The sequence below is a fragment of the Erinaceus europaeus genome, chromosome 15 (genome assembly GCF_950295315.1).
Source record: "Erinaceus europaeus chromosome 15, mEriEur2.1, whole genome shotgun sequence".
NCBI classification, from domain to species: domain Eukaryota; kingdom Metazoa; phylum Chordata; class Mammalia; order Eulipotyphla; family Erinaceidae; genus Erinaceus; species Erinaceus europaeus.
In genome coordinates this window covers 23,625,990-23,639,949 of record NC_080176.1, presented here as the reverse complement: position 1 = coordinate 23,639,949, position 13,960 = coordinate 23,625,990, and the positions used below count along the sequence as shown (strand labels likewise).

Genomic DNA, 13,960 nt, shown 5'->3' with positions numbered 1-13,960 from the left:
TGGGTCTCTCTGCTTGTCTGTGAACCCCACTTGGCCGGGGATGTTGACCTGTTACGTACAAGTCCCCACAGTGCTCCTGCGCATATGAATTCACAGTGGAGTGTGGAGGCTGTCTGGATTTGATTTGACTTCACTTAGCCCAGGCTGGGGGCAGAACCTGGCCCAGCATGGTCTGGGGAAACCAGCAGCCCCGCCTGGAGTCCCCAGTCCCTGCCTGAGAGCCTGCCAAGCCAAGAGAGCCAGCGTTTTCTTACTGACTTGATCTCCTTGTGGGAACTCAGTCTTGCCCGAGTCTGGGTGCCGTGAGCCACCTGAGGCTATGTGTCTGGGTTTCCAGGTGAGTATCGCAGTGAGACCCCCGGTCCCGCTGGACTTATGGAAGTGAAGTGGCTGCCCTTCTTGGCCTAAATGCAGTTGGTATTTGTGGTGTGGCATCTTGGCTTCTGGTTCTGTTCAGAGTTTTCATTGCGATGCCTCAGTTGTCTCTGGCTTTCTCACCTTCATGCCCTCTAGCGTGTTTGTCTTGCTGCTCTGCCTCCCGCGCCATTAGCCTGTCCTCCCTGCGGTCGGCAGCTGTCTGCAAGGTAAGCACTGGGGACTCAGGTCACTTCAGGGTCCTTTTATCAGTGCCTGGGTTTTCACCGTCACCCACACATTTGCTTCTTTTTTTTTTTTTTTTTGTCTCCAGGGTTATTGCTGGAGCTTGGTGCCTGCACTATGAATCCACTGCTCCTAAAGGCTATTTTTTCCCTTTTGTTTCCCTTGTTTATCATTGTTATTGTTATTGTTGTCGTTATTGGATAGGACAGAGAGAAATGGAGAGAGGAGGGGAAGACAGAGAGAGAGAGGTGAGAAAGTCACCTGCAGACCTGCTTCACCACCTGTGAAGCAAACCCCCTGCAGGTAGGAAGCCAGGGGCTCAAATTGGGGTCCTTACGCCTCATCTTCGCATCATGTGCTTAACCCCATTCGCCACCACCCGACTCCCTGCTTCACATTGTGTCAGATGTTTACATTGCTTCTGCTGTTCCACTCGTCCTCTCTACTTCTCCTGCTCACTGTCCTCATTTTCATCCTTTCTATGTGATTTTTAAGATGTCCCCTTCCTTGAGTAACCAAGTGACTTTAATGTACATATATATTATCAAGATGATTATTGAAAGTGATAACCAGAGCCTCCGCCTGGCACCTGTTATGCTAGGATCAAACTCAGGCCTTCACGCTTGCTTGAGAGTCCAAGGTCCCATCCACTGTGCCAGCTCTGGGGCTGCAGTAACTTTTTTTTTTTTAATTTATTTTTTATTTAAGAAAAGAGACATTAACAAAACCATAGGATAGGAGGGGTACAACTCCACACAATTCCCGCCACCCAGTCTCCATATCCCACCCCCTCCCCTGATAGCTTTCTCATTCTCTTTTTTAACGTGAGGATGTTCCAGCTCCTTGAGATTATTCAACAAGACTAGCACGTTGTGAAAGCCAGGCACCGCAGCCGCCACATGGCACAGCCAAGCTCAGGGGAAGCTCCCACAGGAGTGGACAACTGGCCCTTTTCCTCTTTGAAGGAGGCGGCCGGGCCATAGGCCCTTGTACACAGTCTTGATTCCTTTCTGCCCCTGGCCCCAGAGTGGTTTCCTGTAGTTATCTCCACTTGCGTTCTACTCCGTGTCCACAAGGCGGCAGCATAACCCCACATGGCCTACCTCCTGGGAAGTTTCTTGGGAAACTTCAAGCCTTCTGTTTGTGGCTTTGGCTGGGGGGGGGGGGGGGGAGTTGAGCCTGTTCACACAGGTGGTTTCCGTTAGGCGTGTCTTCCCTGCCACCATCTGTATTGCCTCTTGCTGTGTCTACTTTCCTTCCTCCCAGCTTCATCTTGGATTCTAGTTCCTTCCTACAGGAGGACTGACTGACCACTGTCAGGATCACCGAGAAACTTCACAGATTACAGTGGTCCCGAGTCACAGGGACTAGGCTTGGTTTGACGCCATTTGCACACCCACTCCGTACCCGCAGCTGGGCCACTGGGCCGCTGTCCCCGAGGTAGGTGTTGCCTGGGAGGGGTGGAGATGGAAGGTGGGGCCTGGGCCTGGGGGTCAGCAGATGCCGTCTCAGTGAGGAGAGAAAGGATGCCAGATTTGAGACTTGCGCACGTGTACTGCAGACGGCACCTGGCTGCTTTACTCTCCTCACCAAGCAAGGAACTGTCATCATCATCGTGTCCTGTTCACAGTTTGTCATTTTTCTGGTTTGTGTGGGGTTTTTTTATGTGTGTGTTTTTTTTTTTTTTGCCTCCAGGGTTATAGCTGGGGCTCGATACCTGCACTGTGAATCTCCTGCTCCTAGAGGCCATTTTTTCCCCTCTGTTGCCCTTGCTATTGTTACTGCTGTCATAGTTCTAGGATAGGATAGAGAAATCGAGAGAGGAGGGGAAGACAGGGAAAGACAGACACCTGCAGACCTGCTTCACCGCTTGTGAAGCGGGATCCCTGCATGGGTCCTTGTGCTTTATGCCTTGTTCTCTCTAATGTACTGGGGCCAAGAGCTCACATGCAGTGAGCGCTCTGCTGCTGAGCCAGCTCCCTGGCCCTCAGTTGTATCGCTTTGAGACACACACAGGCCAGAGCACCCGCTGGAAAGGGTCCCAGAGATCAACCTAGCATCTCTGCACGAGATACATTTTGTTTTCATTCTTTTAAAATTTCCCTTTTTTTTAATTTTTATTTTTGCCTCCAGGGTTATTGCTGGGGCTCAGTGCTTACACCATGAATCCACTGCTCCTAGAGGCTATTTTTCCCCATTTTTGTTTGCCTTGTTGTGGTTATTGTTGGTATAGTTAGTTGTTGGACAGGACAGAGAAACCGAGAGATGAGGGGAAGACGGGGGGGGGGGGGGGGAGAGATAGACACCTGCAGGCCTGCTTTACCGCCTATGAAGCGATTCCCCATGCAGGTGTGGAGCCAGGGGCTCGAACCAGCATCCTTGGCTCCTTTACTGGTCCTTGCGCTTTGCCCTTAACCTGTTGCACTACCATCTGACCCCCCAAAATTTCCCCATGTTTTAAAGTTTTATTTTAATTTATTCTGTTTTAGTGAGAGAGAGGGAAACAAGAGCATTGCTGAGGTCTGGCTTATGGTGGTGCTGAGGATTGAACCTGGAACCTCAGCCCCATTCTTTAAATCCATATATTAGCTGGGGTTGAGAACGCACACCAGATGCAGTTATGTCCCAGGTTTGAACCCTGCACCTATGGGAGCCTCCCCCCCCCCCCCCCAGCCGAGGTGGTGAAGCTGATCATCAGGCCCTGGCCTAGAGAGAGATCTGAGATGGCACCGAAGTGCCTCTGGTGTCTGCTTTGGGGCATTCACCTCCCCACTGCCCGCCGTACCACCTCCCTGGCTGCACTCCTCATTTTTCTGGTTTTGCCGTGAGGGTTCTTGCTGGGGCTTCACACCTGCACAGGCCCACCACTCCCATTGGGGTTGTTAATTTTGAATAGAGAAATCCAAAGCATCACCGGCACATGCAATGCCAAGGACTGAGCTTGGGACCTCAGGACTTCAAGTTCGCTGGCTCTAACCACTGGCCCTTCCTGGGTTCCCCTCTTCCCCCAAGGCAGAGGCAGCCCAGCACAGGGACATCACAGAAACGCAGAGAGAGTAACCTGGAGCCCTGGGAGTCACACCGCCATCATGGCAGCCAGGGGGGCAAGGGGTGAGGGCAGGTATTTGTATTTATTAATAAAACACTAGACGGGGAGTTGGGCGGTAGTACAGCGGGCTAAGCGCAAGGACCAGCGTAAGGATCCCGGTTTGAGCCCCGGCTCCCCACCTGCAGGCGGTAAAGTGGGTCTGCAAGTGTCTTTCTCTCCCCGTCTTCCCCTCCTCTCTCGATTTCTCTGTCCTATCCAACAATGATGACATCAATAATAACTACAATAAAACAAGGGCAGCAAAAGGGAATAAAGTAAATCTTTAAAAAAAAAAAAAAAAAACCCACACCTATGGACATCTAATCTTTGACAAAAGTGCCCAGACTTTTAAATGGGGAAAACAGTCTCTTCAACAAATGGTGTTGGAAACAATGGGTTGAAACATGCAGAAGAATGAAACTGAATCACTGTATTTCACCAAATACAAAAGTAAATTCCAAGTGGATCAAGAACTTGGATGTTAGACCAGAAACTATCAGATACTTAGAGGAAAATATTGGCAGAACTCTTTTCTGCATAAATTTTAAAGACATTTTCAATGAAACGAATTCAATTACAAAGAAGACTAAGGCAAGCATAAACCTATGGGACTACATCAAATTAAAAAGCTTCACAGCAAAAGAAACCACTACCCAAACCAAGAGACCCCTCACAGAATGGGAGAAGATCTTTACATGCCATACATCAGATAGGAGTTTAATAACCAACATATATAAAGAGCTTGCCAGACTCAACAAGACAACAAATAACCCCATCCAAAAATGGGGGGAGGACTTGGACAGAATATTCACCACAAAGAGATCCAAAAGGCCGAGAAACACATGAAAAAATGCTCCAAGTCTCTGATTGTCAGAGAAATGCAAATAAAGACAACAAGGAGATACCACTTCACTCCTGTGAGAATGTCATACATCAGAAAAGGTAACAGCAGCAAATGCTGGAGAGGGTGTGGGGTCAAAGGAACCCTCCTGCACTGCTCGTGGGAATGTCAATTGGTCCAACCTCTGTGGAGAACAGTCTGGAGAACTCTCAGAAGGCTAGAAATGGACCTACCCTGTGACCCTGCAATTCCTCTCCTGGGGATATATCCTAAGGAACACAACACATCCATCCAAAAAGATCTGTGTACACATATGTTCTTGGCAGCACATTGTAATAGCCAAAACCTGGAGTGGCTGAGCAAGTTGTGGTATATATACACAATGGAATACTACTCAGCTGTAAAAAATGACTTCACCGTTTTCAGCCAATCTTGGATGGACCTTGAAAAATTCATGTTGAGTGAAATAAGTCAGAAACAGAAGGATGAATATGGGATGATCTCACTCTCAGGCAGAAGTTGAAAAACAAGATCAGAAACGAAAACACAAGTAGAACCTGAAATGGAATTGACATATCGCACCAAAGTAAAAGACTCTTGGGTGGGAGTGGGTGGATGGGGAGAATACAGGTCCATGAAGGATGTTAAATGGGAAACTGGGGCATGTTATGCATGTACAAACTATTGTATTTACTGTTGAATGTAAAACATTAATTCCCCAATAAATAAAAATTTTTAAAAAAATAAGAAAACTAGTTGGAGCATGTTACCTTCATTTTCTGGTAGCTTTAAAAACAAGTATCTAGTCAAAAAACACACACACACACACACCAGACAGGGAGGGAATCGCCATCAGCTTTATTGTGCAGGCATCCTTCCTCTGACCCCTACTTCTTCTTCTTCTTGCCTGAGGCGGCCTTGGTGGGCTGGGGCGCTACCGTGTCCTCTTTCGGCGGGCTCTGTGTGAAGCTCGGGGACGAGTTCTCCAGCGCCTCCTTGATAGTCGCCACGTCCAGCTCATCGTCCAGTCTCTTGGCCTCCTCCTCACGCAAGCTGTTCAGCCTAGCACGAGAAACGGACACGGGGAGGAACTTTGCTTCTGAGATGTGAAACTCGGGGAACCAGTCCCGAGGTTTCACTAAACTACAGCTTCACTTTGCCCGCCATCGACAGTGGTGCTGCCTCAGATGCACACCTGACCCAACAACAGGTCCCCCCCACCCCACTCCATTCCGTCTGGATCTTTTTTGCCTCCAGGGTTATCACTGGGGCTTGGTGGCAGCACTATGAATCCACTGCTCCTGGAAGCCTTTTATTAGGACAGCCACAACAGGGGAGTTAGACACCTGCAGACCTGCTTCACTGCTTGTGAAGCACCCACAAACACAGGTGGGGAGCTGGGAGCTTGAACCCGGGTCCTTGCACTTTGTATTATGTGTGCGCCACTGCCTGGCCCCGTGTAGCTGAGGTTTGGAAGGTGGCTAAAGTGCTGGACTCTCAAGAAGGAGGCCCTGAGTTCAATCCCTGGCAGCATATGTACCAGCATGTCTAGGTCATCTCTCCCATCCTATCCCTCTCACTAATAAGTAAAAAAAAAAACACCTCTTATCCAATGGTTGGGTCGATGTTTTCTATTTTATAAATAAAACCTGCCAGGAGCAGAGGAATCACATGAGTGGAATTGGCACCACAAGAAAAAAATTTAATTCCTGTAACCAAACCAACCCCCCCCCTTTTTTTTTTTAAACTGCCACCAGGGTTGTGACTGGGGCTCAGTATGGGCAGTATGAATCCACCACTCCCAGTAGCCTTTTTTTATTCTTTCTATTTGATGGGAAGAGAGAAACCCTATGGGTGGAGAGCAGGGACTTGAGCCCGGGTCCAGGTGCATGGCCGCCCAGCCCCCGAGTTGCTCTTTCCCTGTAGTGATAAAGGATCTGTCAGTGGCCTCTCAAAGACCCCTCCCACCACACACACTGCATTGAGGAAGCTGTGGTCTTCCCCCCTTCACTCTGTCTCTCTCTTTGGTTTCCTGCAGCCCAGGAAGTAGCAAAGGAGTGAGCACTGGATTCACAATACAGAATCCTAGCTTGGGCCCCAGCGTGGCATGTTCCAGGGTGATGCTCTGGCTCTCCTGTGAGGACGAGGGCTGTTTCAACAGCTTAGTGGGAGAGAACATGCACACACCCCACCTGCAGGGGGGTCACTTCACAAGTGGTGAAGCAGGTCTGCAGGTGTCTATCTTTCTCTCCCCCTCTCGATTTCTCTCTGTCCTATCCAACGACGACATCAGGGTGACAAAAGGGAATATTAAGAGAAAAAAAAGCCTAAACTAAGAAGATCAGGAGGGGTGGTGGGGTTGGTCAGCTCAGAGCCGGCCCTCAAGGAAGGTGAGTCCCCTCAACTGGCACCCAACCCAGATCCTTAGAGGGGAAACTGAGGCAGGCGGTTGCCAAGGCCCCACTACCTGGCTTCCAGCTCGTCATTCTCGATCTTCCTCTGCCGCTCCGCCACCTCACTCAGGAGCCGGTCCTCCTGGATCATCTCCTTGAGCCGCTCCTCGTGTCTGTAGGCTGGGAAGAGCGTGCTCACGAAGAAGGTGTGCATGCTGTTCAGCCACAGGCTCTGCTTCGCCTTCTCCTCATCCTTGGCCTTATCGCTTCTCACTGCAACAAGGCGCGCGGGGCCTCAACGGGGTGACGCGCCCTCCCCACAGGCCCCGGAGGGTGCACCGCTTTGTGGCATCTGCACGCAAGAGGGAATGGCCAGACCGGGCCACTACTTCGGGCCTACACCGCATGCATTTCCATAGAATAGGAAAGAGTGACTCTGCGGGGTGTGCCCACACACGTGCTCCGCCCAGGTCCACGCCCTGCCTCTAGCACACCCAGCTAGAGGGCCTGTGCCTTCTAAAAGTCACTGCAGGGGTCTGTCCAGGGTGCGGCACTGAAGCACTCACCCTTTGGAGATGCGGAGGTGGGTCCTTTTCCCGAAGGTTTGCGTGCCTTGGGGATATGATCGATGCTCAGAGTCTTCCTGCTCTTGGACTAATCGCGGTAAACGAACAGCAAAGAATGCTATCAGCTAGCAAATCAGACACTAAATGTTGCTCTTGAAGCTGTGACTTTCTGGCCAGCAGAAAGGTTGACATTTGTACTGCTGGGGAGATGAGACTGTGCCCGGCCATCGGGTTCGGGAAGAGACATGCAGGTGGACGGCCCTGAAACAGGGCCCTCCGAACTCGCCTCCCTCTGCCCTGCAGGCCTCTCACCAAGCAGCGCTGCCTTCAGACACACAATTCCACAGTCGCCCCTCCTGGCTGGCCCAGAAGTCCCAGGTTCAACCCCCAGCACCACCTCAGCCCAAGCCGAGGCAGGGCTCTAGCCTCCCTCCTATACTAACCCTTTCAAAGGCCAGGTACCCTCAGGCACTGCCCCCAAGTCCCTCAAGTCTTCCTGGGCCACCCCAATGTGACCACACCCAGATGCACCCCCCCACCTTTGCACGAGACACCTCCTCCTGGCTTCCCCTCTCCCCTCCATGGGACACAGGAGCACCTGGCAAAAGCCCACGTGAGCTCTCGCTCAGAGGAGGCCCCTGTTCCCTGCAGACCCCCAGGTGCCAGGGTGGCTGTAGACACACCTCCGCCGACTTCCTCTTCTTGCTGGTTTCAGTCTTGCTTGGTGATGACTTGGTGCTCATAGAATCCTGGCTCACCTCCGTGCTGGGACTGATGTTGGGAATGTTCTAGGCGAGAACAGACACCTTGGAAGCCTGGTCCCTGGGGGGACCCACCCCTGGGAAGGCTCCACTGGGGACAACAGGGCTCCCAGCACCCTGGGTACTGGGGGAAGAGGTGCACTGGGCAAAACCATTGCTGAGAACAGTCTAGAGGGGGGCTGTCACCCCCAGACCCTCCCTTGTGCAGTAGGTAAAGCCCGTCTCAGGGTGGGGTGGTGGCACCCCTGGTTGAGTATCCATGTTGCAGCGTCTGAGGACCCAGGTTCAAGCCTCCAGTCCCCACCTGCAGGGGGAAAGCTTTGCAAGTGGTGAAGCAGGGCTATGGATGTCTCTTCCCCTCCCCTCTCAATTTCTGACCAATAAATGAAGATAATAAAAAACTAAAAATAGGGAGTCGGGCTGTAGCGCAGCGGGTTAAGCGCAGGTGGCGCAAAGCACAAGGACCGGCATAAGGATCCCGGTTCGAACCCCGGCTCCCCACCTGCAGGGGAGTCGCTTCACAGGCGGTGAAGCAGGTCTGCAGGTGTCTATCTTTCTCTCCTCTCTGTCTTCCCCTCCTCTCTCCATTTCTCTCTGTCCTATCCAACAACGACGACAACAACAATAATAACTACAACAATAAAACAACAAGGGCAACAAAAGGGAATAAATAAAATATTTTTAAAAATTAAAAACTAAAAATAGATTTAAAAAAAAAAAAAGCCTGACTGTCAAGCGTGAGGTTCTAAGTTCAATCCCAGCATCCCGTGTGCCAGAGTGAACCTCTGGTTCCTTCTCTCTCATTAATATATCCTTTAAAAATGGTTAAGAGGACTGACAGGATAGTACACTTGGGCAATGCACTTGCTCTGTCAGGGGCATGACCCAGGTTCAAGTCCTGCCCCCATCAGGCTGAAGGCAGCTTTGGTGCTGTGGTCTCTCTTGTCTGTCTCTGTATCTGAGAAAACTGGCCTGAGCAGTAAAGTCCTAGTGGCACCACCAAAGTGAAACATGGAAAACGTTCTGGATTAATTCAGTCTCAAACACTTTCCCGCCGGGGTGCACAGATGATGGAGTAGCCGTCGGGTCAGTCCACTGTGGGCCGAGACCTGTTACCTGGTTCATTGTTGAGTAGACGCTCCCGTATCTGCTTCCCGACAGACTGAAGTTCTCATGGAGGTCTAAGTAGGACTTGGTGGTCTGGTCAGTAACGGTGATGAGTGCGAAGCTTAAGAGAGCCTCAAAGAATTCCAGGAAGACCAGCTGAAACACAGACGGGTTTCTGTCATTCTGAGCGCCAGGAGAGGCGGTTGGCACTGCTGTCTCGGCCTCCCTCCCTCGCTTGGTCTGTTGGTCTCTCTCTGTGTAGTGCTGAAGAAACTGCCCCAGAGCAGTGAAGTCCCAGCAACAATAAAACACTGACATGTCTTTGAGATCTCACCATTCCGATGGGGAGGCTTGTTCACAAAATTATTTCCTCGCTCACCCAGTGGAGTGGACACTACCACAAGCAAGAACCTGGGTTCAAGCACCCACCTGCATGGAGCAGCTCCCCCCCCCCCCAAACAGTATTGTGCTTTGATCTCTCTCATCCTCTAAGAAACTGTCTGCTGGAAACAAATGCAGGCAAGGAGCAACAGGGAAAAAAAGAAAAAGGTGCTTCCCTTTTGCTGATCAACAGCTGTGGCAGTGACACTTAGGAGGCCAAGTGACAGTTCAGCAACAGTGTCCCAACACCAGGCCTGTGTCTGCCTGGAACACAAGTTCGTGGGACCTGCCCGTCTGTCATGTCTGTCATCCTGAGTGCCAACTGGCCAGAGGCCCTGCCTGCATCCAGGGACCCCCACCTACTGAGACCACACAGGGATGGGTCTCTCAGATGAAGGACCTGCGTGTCATGCGAGAGCTGGACATGCCCAGTGTCCCTCCTGCCTGGCCCTCGCCTGTGCTGTCTGCAGAGGCCCCAGCCACAAGGAGGGCAGCGGGGGAGGCTTGGTGATCCGTGGGGCCTGGCGCATGGACACGGAGGCCCCAGGGACCCGCACACTCTTGGCGTAACCTCATCTCAGAAGTACCTGCAGCAGCTCAACCTGCAGAACTGGGAGGGAGACTACAAGTTGCCGGAAGCCAGAGGGAAGGACCAGGAGGCAGGGAGGTTCTTTGCTCGAGGGATGACGGGACTTGCATTTTCAAATGTTCTAAATGGATGAATTCTTGCCCATGGTTTTTGGTGGTTCTGTTTTGTTTTACAAGAACACTATTCAGCTTTGAACTTGGAATGCTGGAGTCTCAGGCATGAGTCTCTTTTTTTAAATTTATTTCTTTATTGGGGAATTAATGTTTTACATTCAGCAGTAAATAGAATAGTTTGTACATGCAATGAGAGTCTCTTTGCACTACCACTGTGCTGTCTCCCCAGCTCTGCTGGGTGGATTCTATCTGAACTAAAAGCAGGAATGGGTGACCAGGAGGCGACACTGGGTTCTCAGGCATGAGGTCCCAAGTTCAGTTTCCAACATCACATGTGTGGGAGGGATATTCTGATGTTCTCTCTCTCATAAGCAAAGAATAAATTCAGAAAAGAAAGTGGGACCGAAGGGGCCAGGCGGTGGCGCACCTGGTCGAGCGCTCACATTACAGTGTGTGAGCACCCAGGTTCAAGCCCCGGGCCCCACCTGCAGGGGGAAGCTTCACGAGTGGTGAGGCAGGGCTGCAGGTGTCTCTGTCTCTTTCCCTCTCTATCTCCTCCTCCCATCTCTGCCTCTACCCAATAATTTAAAAATGAAAAGTGGGGGGGTGGGGTGGGGTAGATAGATTAATGGTTATGCAAAGAGACTCTTATGCCTGAGGCTCCAAAGTCCCAGGTTCAATCCCCATGAACCACCATAAACCAGAGCTGAGCAGGGCTCTGGTTAAGAAATAATAAGATGGCCAGAGGTGATATGGGTGTCTGGGTTAGGCATCTTCTCATTCTGACCCTGGTTGTTGGGGTCTGAGGCACAAACCACAGCCCAGTTTACCCACCTGAGGCCCCGAGGCTGCAGATTCAATCCCCAGCACCACCAGCCAGAGCTGAGCCATGCTCTAGGGTCTCTCTCTCTCCCTCTCTCTCTCTCTCTCTCTCTCTCTCTCTCTCTCGTAAAGACTTTTTACACAAAGCATCTGTCCCACAGGCGATGGCCTTCAACAGACCTCAAGTTCAAAGTTGCTGTCGATGCCGTCATGCATGAGAGGGTTGTCTTCGGCCATGACCGCCACAAATCTGGGGGCCGTCAGTTCTTTATTGATCATTTTAAAGTCCTGTAAAAGAAACAGACCAAAGCAACCGCTCATAGTTACCAACAGCTGGGTAGACGTTTTGGTCATTGGAGGTCAGTGCCACACTCAAATATTCTCGTGTGGGCAAGGGAGCTCACTTGCAAAGAGCCTTTCATGCCTGAGGCTCTCAAGTCCCAGGTTCAATCCCCTGCACCACCATAAGCCAGAGCTGAGCAGGGCTCTGGTTAAAAACAAAACAAATGGGAGTCAGGCGATAGCGCAGCGGGTTAAGCGCATGTGGCACAAAGCGCAAGGACTGGTTAGGATCCTGGTTCAAGCCCCCGGCTCCCCACCTGCAGGGGAGTCGCTTCACAGGCGGTGAAACAGGTCTGCAGGTGTCTGTCTGTCTCTCTTCCTCTCTCTCTCCCCCTCCTCTCTTCAATTTCTCTGTCTCTATCCAATAACAAGTAAATAAATAAAGAGAAAAAAAACATAAACAAAAACTGCTTTGCCATGGGGACAACCTGGATTGGATTCAAATGGGGTGAGCAGGTCTGAAGATTTGTATCTTTCTCTCTGTCTGCCCATCAACTCTCAATTTCTCCCAGCTCTGTCAAATAAAATGGGGGGGGGGGGAGGCCACCAGGAGCAGTGGATTCAAAGTCTACACTGAGCCCCTGCTCTGCTGGCTATTACAAATCAAAAATCGAATCCAGGGCATCGAGAGGCCAAGAGCTGCTCACTGTGCAGTCGGGCCTTGCCCTGCCAGCTGTAGCCTCAAGCATCAGCAGCACAGGGAGCCCCTGCACCGCAAGGCGGTGGGTAGCTGGTGGCGCCTCTAACACTCCATCGGCCCCCCTCCCCTCCTCCCTGCCCCCAGCTTCTAAAATGGAAAGCAGTCTGGAAGCAAAGGCATCACACATGGCAAGTCACACACACCCATGGCAGGGGTGAGCATGAAGGAGCCGTGGGGGTACAAAGAAAAGGAGGGACAGAGACAGCAAGTACTACAGCCACTCGGGCCTGCCCCGCCACAGGCAACCTCCGGGGGTCGGAAGCAAGCAGGCGGCAAGAGGCCAGTGAAGCCCTGTCAGCTGAAACTTGGGGACATGGGTACCAGGTCACACGCTGCTTTAGCAAAAAAAAATGGCAGGGGCCAGGTGGTGGCACACATAGTACAAAGCGTAAGGATCCCGGTTCCAGCCCCCAGCTCCCCACCTGCAGGGAGTCACTTCACAAGCGGTGAAGCAGGTCTGCAGGTGTCTCTCTGCCTCTCCCTCTCTATCTTCCCCTCCTCTCTCAGTTTCTCTCTGTCCTGTCCAGTAAAATGGAAAAAATGGCTGCCAGGAGCAATGGACTCATAGTGCTGGCACCAAGCCCCAGATGGAGGCAAAAAAGAGACCAGAAGGAAGCAGCAGCAGCAGCAGTTGAGGCTCGAGGGCCTGCCCCGCCCCCTAGTGGTCACCTTCAGCATCCAGAGGAAGTGCCGCACGTTCATGCAGCGCTCCTGCGACCTGGCCACCGGGGGCCGGCAGTAGGCCTCAAACACCTCCCAGCTCTTGTCCATGTAGTTCATGGAGACCAGCGTCCGCTGGTGCTCGCTGAACAGACTGCCTGCAGACAGGATGGACGGATAGACAGGGAGTCAGCGCCTGCCCCTCCCCCCCCCAGGTTCAGAGCCATCCCCCACCCCACCCCCGGGGCCCACTTGCCTCTCACGCGGCAGGCATTAGGGTGGATGTTCTCCCTCATCAGCTTGGTGAAGCACAGAAAGAGCGACGGGATTTTGTTTCTGCCGTGAGAGAAAGGTGTCCTGGTCGCTCCTCCTGCCTGGAGGGGGACATCCACTCCCCTGGCCTTGCGTGTGGGGTGGGCGTAGAAACTGCCGCTGGCACCCGGGGACAGAAAGGGGGCAGGAAAGGGCCTTGCCCTGGCACCACATGGGATGTGCTGTGGCAACAGAGGAAGCTCAGTGCAGTGTTCTCTCTTCCTCTCTCTCTCTGGATCTGTATCAGAGTGAAAAAGCTCACAGTGGTGAATCTCACATGCCTGAGACTGCAGGCACAGAAAAAAAAACAAACAAAAAGAGAAGCTAAAATAACATAAGGCCCTCTCACCTTATGTGTTTAAAAGAAAAAAGCTTTTTTTATTGCCACCATGGCAGGGCTCGGTGCTTGCACAATGAAGCCACCATTCTGTAGCCATCTTTTCCCTCCCCCTTCCTTCCCCTCTTTTATTTACAGGGTAGAGAGAAACTGAGAGGGAAGGAGGAGGTGGAGACAGAAAGACACCTGCAGCCCTGCTACGCCGCTCCTGAAACTTCCCCACTGCAGGTGGGGAGCTGGGGCTTGAACACAAGTGCACTCTACTGGGCTGGGCCAACACCCGGCCCCCGTGCATTTTAAGAGCACGTGATAACCAAAGTGAGCAGCCCAGGCGGTACACCGTCGCTG

At 51.9% G+C, this 13,960-nt stretch overlaps 1 protein-coding gene across 2 annotated transcripts in view; it reads right to left on the bottom strand.

Moving 5' to 3' along the window:
- Positions 1–5,370: 5,370 nt before the first annotated feature.
- The window catches only part of LOC103115318 (radial spoke head 10 homolog B), a 30,795-nt gene continuing 22,205 nt past the window's right edge, over positions 5,371–13,960 (bottom strand). The window contains exons 13-20 of one of the 2 annotated variants that reach the window (XM_060173229.1): positions 13,216–13,299; positions 12,973–13,117; positions 11,442–11,549; positions 9,366–9,512; positions 8,172–8,276; positions 7,489–7,576; positions 6,997–7,195; positions 5,371–5,591 (exon numbers count right to left, since the gene is read on the bottom strand). In XM_060173229.1, the coding sequence (XP_060029212.1) occupies positions 5,417–5,591; positions 6,997–7,195; positions 7,489–7,576; positions 8,172–8,276; positions 9,366–9,512; positions 11,442–11,549; positions 12,973–13,117; positions 13,216–13,299 (1,051 nt within the window). In that variant the 3' untranslated portion in view covers positions 5,371–5,416. Of the gene's footprint in view, positions 5,592–6,996; positions 7,196–7,488; positions 7,577–8,171; positions 8,554–9,365; positions 9,513–11,441; positions 11,550–12,972; positions 13,118–13,215; positions 13,300–13,960 lie in introns of those variants that run through there. The other variant, XM_060173230.1, reaches the window with a different exon arrangement.